Source organism: Psammomys obesus, unplaced genomic scaffold (genome assembly GCF_907164565.1).
Source record: "Psammomys obesus unplaced genomic scaffold, mPsaObe1.curated_primary_1811, whole genome shotgun sequence".
Lineage (NCBI taxonomy): Eukaryota > Metazoa > Chordata > Mammalia > Rodentia > Muridae > Psammomys > Psammomys obesus.
In genome coordinates, this window is record NW_026591587.1 from 1 (window position 1) to 6,930 (window position 6,930).

Sequence of the window (6,930 nt, forward strand, 5' to 3'; positions counted from 1 at the left end):
ACACACACACACACACACACACACACACACACACACACACACACACATACTTTTATAACAAACAAACAAAGCCAGGTGATGGTGATGGTGGTCGTGGTGGTGGTGGAACATGCCTTTGATCCTAACAGAGGGAGGCAGATCTCTGTGAATTCCAGGTCAGTCTGGTCTAGAGAGTGAGTTGCAAGACAGCCAGGGCTATACAAAGAAATCCTGTCTTGAAAAGCAAAAACAAAAAAATCCCAAAACAAAACAAAAATAAATCTTAAAAAAAAATAAATAAAAGAGAAAGTCACACTTTTCAAAACTTCAAATAAATATTTTTATCAAAATAAAGTTTCTACTTGGCAGGATTATGAACATGCAGCAATGAAAATATGTAACACTTAGCCGGGTGTGAAAACACACACCTTTAACCCCAGCACTCAAAAGGCAGGGGCAGGTGTATTGCTCTGAGTTTGAGGACAGCCTGGTCTACAAAGCGCGCCCAGGAGAGCCAGGACTGTTACACAGAGAAACCCTATCTTGCAAAACCACAAAAAAAAAAAAAAAAAAAAAAAAAAAAAAAAAAGAATTTCAGCTAGGTATGCTGGGGCAAAAAGATAGTTTGAGCCCATCATCAGAATCAGACTAGCTAGGGCAACACGTGAGACCCCTAATCTCAAAAAATAGTTTACAGATGTTGGCTGAAAGGAAAAGGATGGGAAATACCTACCCACTGGCACACCTCTGGAAAACAATATAGGACTCATTAGCATTTAAAAATAAATCAAATAATTACTGGAAGTCATGCTGTACTCCTTTGATCCCAGCACTCAGGAGGCAGAGGCAGGTGGATCTCTGAGTTTGAGGCCAAGGTTGGTCTACAGTGCTAGTTCCAGAATAGCAAGGGCTATACAGAGAAGCCTTGCCTCTAAACACCAAAAATAAACAAATGAACAAAAAGAATGACTTCAACTAGGAAGTGTTCAATTTGAATTGAATTTGACCTTAGAAGACAAAGAGAAAAAGGAGAAAAGAGCTATAAAAGTAATTAATAGAGGAAGAAGTCACACTGAAGATAATCTTTTTGTGACAGATCATTTTAAGAACAATTTTTTGGCAAAATCATATTGTTATCAATGACAACAAAGATGGGGCAATTCAGCCAAAAAGAAAGTAGAATTTTCTCTGGTTTCCAGAGAATTAAGGAAACTAGTCCTGAAATAAAATTACCATGACAGTATTTTTAGATGTCTTAGTTGGGCTTTAAAAGTGGCTTTTGTTATCTGCGAAATGAAAAACAATCCTCATAACCATTGTCTCTCTACTGACAGCAACATGAGGTTTCCATGGAAACAACATTCTGCTCACTTACTGTTCCGATTTTTCATAGTACAGTCAGTAAATAATCAATATTCATTTTAATGGGTAATTTACTGGTGATCATTCTAGGAGAAAAGCCTCTTTCTTCTTTCGTGTAATTTTACAAGGGAAAATGAGACACCTATAAATTAAATAAAGAGATATGCACTGTTTCTTTCATTTTCTGAAATCATGTGTCACCAAGGCAAGTGCACCACCCAGGCATTGGTGGTGCACGTCTTTAATCCCAGCGCCTGGGAGGCAGAGGCAGGCAGGTCTCTGGTGAGTTTGAGGCCAGCCTGGTCTACAGAGTTAGTTCCAGGACAGCCAGGCTACACAGAGAGACCCTGTCTCGGAAAAAACAAAAACCAAACCAAAACAAAGCCAGTGGACCATGTCAGTTTATCCCAGTTAAGTACTTAGAACTTTGTGTCTTTTCACTTAGTACTAAAAATAACAGTACTAACCAGAGTTAGCACAAATGTTTAAAAAAAGAGAAGAGTAAAATTTTTGAAAAAATAATCCAGATTAGGAAAGCCATACTTGAATTCAGTTTACTCTCAGAAACTCCAGCAGCACCTTCTGTGATATAACTGTACTAACAATTTTGCTGATTATAGAAATACACAGGACCTGGCCCCATCTTATCTTTTTTTTTTTTTTTTTTTTTTTTTTTGAGACAGGGTGTTTCTATTTAGCCCTGGCTGTCCCTCTGTAGACCAGTTTGGTTTCTAGCTCAGAGGTCTACCTGTCACCCTGATTTTTCCTTTTAGACTTTTGACACAGGATCTCTCTACATAGTCCTGGCTGTCCTGGAACTCACTACATAGACCAGTCTGGCCTTGAACTCGTAGCCTACCTCTGCTTCAAGAGTGCTGGGACTAAAGGCATGCTCTGCATGCTTTTGAATCAGTGTCTCACATAAATCAGCCCAGCCTTCAACAGGAAATACAGTAGCAGATGAGCTCAAACTTTTTATCTTCCTTCTTCAGCCTCTCCAGTGCTGAGATTACAGATTTGGGCCATCCATACGTACCTTAGAGATTTAAAAAAACATTTCGCTTTTCAAAAAACTGATGGTAGAGGCAGGAGGGCTACCATGGGAAGTTGAAGGGCAGCCTGAGCTATAGGAGAGCCTGGCTCAAAACCAAAGCCCCCAATTTCCCCAAGCATCTTTGATCATTTCAAATTGTATTTGTGTTATTTTTGGGTCACTAAGACATTTACAAAACGTAATTCTTTGTTGTTTTCTTTTTTCTTTTTGTGACAGGATTTCTTGGTTGTCCTGGACTCACTTTGTAGACCAGGCTGGCCTTGAACTCACAGTGATCTGCCTGCCTCTACCTCTAGAGCGCTGGGATTACAGACCTGCACTATAGGCCTGGCTTCTTTGTTGTTTCTTAAAGGATGTCATATGTAACCCAGACATGAGCTCACTATCTTCCTTATTATCTTAACCTCCTGAGTGCTGGAATTAGATGTGGGTTACCATGCCTTGCTGTAAAATTCATTTCAACCAGCTTTATGTCTAACAACAACAACAACAAAAATCAACCTTTCCTGAACTATTTATTTGTATTTCAAAGTCATTTAAAAATTTGAATATACTATGTTCTCTTCTTTACTGTGACTTTGTAGGGAGACTAGTCAAATTTGCAGATAATCTCCCAGAAATTCAACAAGTTTTCATGTCAGGCATTTTTCCTAGAAATCTTATACATCACTCTGCCCCTCCCCTTTCTCATTGTCCTTGATTTCTCTAGCCAGTCTTAATATTTAATGCTCTCATTTTAAGCAGCTTTACGTCGTTGGACTGTTGTAAATGATAACGTATAGGGGCAGCCGATGGCTCATCTGGTAAAGGTGCTCTTCAAAAGCCTGGTTTGGTCACTAGGGCTCACAAGGTGGGTGGGGTGAACTGACTCATTTTCTGAGTTCTACACGTGGGCCGTGGCATGAGCCACCACCCCAATATATAATATGCACCAAATAAAAATTTATTAAAAAAATCCTAAAAATAAGTGTAGAAAATCACCGGTAAAACCTGTGGGGATCTAATTTAGCATATTTATTATTGAGATGGGGGTCTATGTGGCTATGGTTGGCCTTGAACTAAGAGATTTTGCTTCCCACATGCTGGGATCTAAAGATGTAAGCCTCCACGCCTGGCTGTGTTATGCATATTCTAATCTTAAAAGGCTCTGGGTTTTAGCCAGGTGGTCCACGCCTTTAATCCAGCTTTCAGGCAGTCGCGCAGGGGGATCTCTGAGTTCCAGGAGAGAAATCTTGTCTCAAACAAACAAAATAACAAAAGGTTTTGGTTTTAGTTTTTTTTTCAAATTTAATAGAAAAGGTTTCCCTACATGGCCAGGGCTGACCTAAAACTGTGTGTCACAGGTAACCTGAATCTTCCTGCCTCAGATTCCGGAGTGATGGGGTTGCAAGCACAGGCTAAAGTTCAGTTTGGTTTTGCTTTTATTACAATTCCAGTGAATTAACAAACTAAAAGCCCATAAAATTAACACTAAAAGCCCGTAAAATTAAAAGCCTGTTATAACAAAAGAAAGGAACAAAATCGTGGTATCCAACACAAAAATCCTTATTTCAGATATCTCCATAAAAAGTTTTTATCTCCCTGGACTAGCACGGTCGCCGGATCTCGGCTCCGAGAAGCAACCGTGGTCTCCAGCAGTTTACAGTCCTTTCGCATCCCTTGAAAGGAGGGAGAGAAGAACCGGAGGCACAGTTCGCTCGCACAGTTGTGGAGGGCCCGTCTAGCCACTTCCCTAGCTCTGAGAAACGCGGCCCACCGCGGAGCGGCAGAGGCGGAAGCCAGGCTGCTCCGCTCAGGCGCTTGGAACGAATCACCTGCAACCCGGCCGGCGGCTCCGAAGCGCTCCACATGCCCAGGTTTCCGGAGCAACAGCCCAGCATCACCTGGCTCCGCCCCCGGCGCCTTTCCCGCCAAAGGCCGTTACTAGCGCGGAGCATGGCGGGACACGGCGGCAGGCTAGGTTTCACCACCTCCCTTCGAAGAGCCGAGCTGCTCCCACAGAGGGCTCACTCCTGAAGAGACCGGCTGTCCTGGGCTCGGCAGGGACTAATAACCCCTCTAAAGCCAGAGCGGGTGGTTTTTGCCCAACGGCCGGCCGCTCCGCTAGCCGTTCAGTCCACACGCCCGGGCAGCGAGGGACTCTTTCCCCAACGTGCGGAGGGTGACGTCGCGCGTGCGCGACCGGGCTTCTCAGCACCCGTTACGCTCCCGCGCGTGCGCACTGAGATGGAATAGCCGCTTCCTCCGGCTTCTCTTCCTCCCCCTCCCCCCCATATCAGTGCGCCGAGCTGATAAAGGCGCCATTTTGGACGGGCCGCGGGAGACGTGGTGCCGCTGAGGGCTCGCTCTGCCGTACGCTAGGCTTGGTGGGAAGGCCTCTCCCCGAGTCCGCGCTTTTCGTCGCCGCCATGTCAGGAGGTGGTGTGATTCGTGGCCCGGCAGGGAACAACGACTGCCGCATCTACGTGGGTAACCTACCTCCGGACATCCGAACCAAGGACATCGAGGACGTGTTTTACAAATACGGCGCCATCCGCGACATCGACCTGAAGAACCGCCGCGGGGGACCGCCCTTCGCCTTCGTTGAGTTCGAGGACCCGCGGTGAGGCAGCGTGGGGCTTGCGGCCTTGAGGAGATAGGCTGGAGTAGTTGGGGAGAGGCTCCGAGGCCTTTAACACGATGTGTGTGGTGTGGGGGGGGCGGGGAAGGAGGGGCTCCGAGGCCGGGAGCGAGGCGCTATCGCCCCTGCAGGAGCCGAGTAAAGGAGCCGAGTCGGCGCGTTGTCTCCGGTGGCTGGCCGCCTCGGACGTCCCCAGAGCCCATGCGCGGCCCCGGAGCGGGAAACTGAGGCGCTGAGGGCTGGCGTGGTGGTCGGGAGTCTGCCCGGCGTGTTTCTGGGTGGGGGAGGGGCCGGGCCTATTATGCAGCGCATGTGGGCTCCGGCGCCGTGGGGTGCGCATGTGCGCCGGCCCGCGGCTCCCCGAGCGAGCGAGCGAGCCAGGCGGCCAGCGAGCCCGGCCCGCGGCGCCCCTCTTCCTCATCCCCTCCCCCGCTCTTGCTTTCTGTGATCACGCAGAGACGCGGAAGACGCGGTGTACGGTCGCGACGGCTACGATTACGACGGCTACCGCCTGCGGGTCGAGTTCCCTCGGAGCGGCCGCGGTACAGGCCGAGGCGGCGGCGGGGGTGGAGGCGGCGGAGCCCCGAGAGGCCGCTATGGCCCGCCATCCAGGCGGTCCGAAAACAGAGTGGTTGTCTCTGGTGAGTTGACTTCGTGCGGGTTAAGATTTTTTCTTCTTCTTCTTCTTCCCCTCCGCCTAACTGGTTTGACAACTGCAAGGTTTTGTTTGGTTTTGTTGTTACAATAAACTGCTTCGGTCTTTGGGGTGATTACTGTGGTGGTGATTTACCCAAATTAGGTTGCAGTACTAGCCTATGAAGATCCTTTACAAATAAATTTGGACTCTGGATCTCAGACTCTTACCAGCTCTTTACCTGGAAACACTTAAGTACAATCATTAAGTATTCTAAAATAATCTTTGTTCTACTGTACTTTATACATTTATTGTGGGACAGGGTAATTAGTATTAAGTTGGGGGAAATCATCGCTCTTTCAGGACTGCCTCCGAGTGGAAGCTGGCAGGACTTAAAGGATCACATGCGTGAAGCAGGTGATGTATGTTATGCTGATGTTTACCGAGATGGCACTGGTGTCGTGGAGTTTGTACGGAAAGAAGATATGACGTATGCAGTTCGAAAACTGGATAACACTAAGTTTAGATCTCATGAGGTAGGTTATACACTTATTTTTTTCTTTGGCCAGAATTGGATACAGTGTTCTTAACAGTGGAATTTGAAGGTAAGGATACAGGCAAGGGTATCCAGGTAAATTACCAGAGACCTGGTCTGTCTTTGTATTCGTTCAGCATGTCTGAAGACAGGTGAAAGCTTAGATCTTTCAATGGAAAGTTCTGTCTATCCAATAGGGAGAAACTGCCTACATCCGGGTTAAAGTTGATGGGCCCAGAAGTCCAAGTTATGGAAGATCTCGATCTCGAAGCCGTAGTCGTAGCAGAAGCCGTAGCAGAAGCAACAGCAGGAGTCGCAGTTACTCCCCAAGGAGAAGCAGAGGATCACCACGCTATTCTCCCCGTCATAGCAGATCTCGTTCTCGTACATAAGATGCTTGGTGACACTTTTTGTAGAACCCATGTTGTATACAGTTTTCCTTTACTCAGTACAATCTTTTCATTTTTTTTTTTTTAAATTCAAACTGTTTTGTTCAGAATGGGCTAAAGTGTTGAATTGCATTCTTGTGTAATATCCCCTTGCTCCTAACATCTACATTCCCCTCATGTCTTTGGTAAATTGTATTTTAAGTGATGTCATAGACAGGATTGTTTAAATTTAGTTAAATTTCCATGCTCTTCAGACTGTGATATTGTGTAAATGTCTATTCTGCTCTGGTTTGTGTGAAATGGGATGTTGGGGGGTGTTTGTGGTTATCTTACTTGGGGAAGTTCTTATGTTTATCT

At 46.2% G+C, this 6,930-nt stretch overlaps 1 protein-coding gene across 1 annotated transcript; it reads left to right on the top strand.

Annotated features, from left to right (window-relative positions):
- Positions 1–4,660: 4,660 nt before the first annotated feature.
- Srsf1 (serine and arginine rich splicing factor 1) lies at positions 4,661–6,930 on the top strand (the record flags this gene model as incomplete). The annotated part of the gene is given in 4 exon segments (XM_055610662.1): positions 4,661–4,997; positions 5,472–5,656; positions 6,013–6,185; positions 6,382–6,930. Coding segments are annotated over 4 exon segments (747 nt in total). The 5' UTR covers positions 4,661–4,803.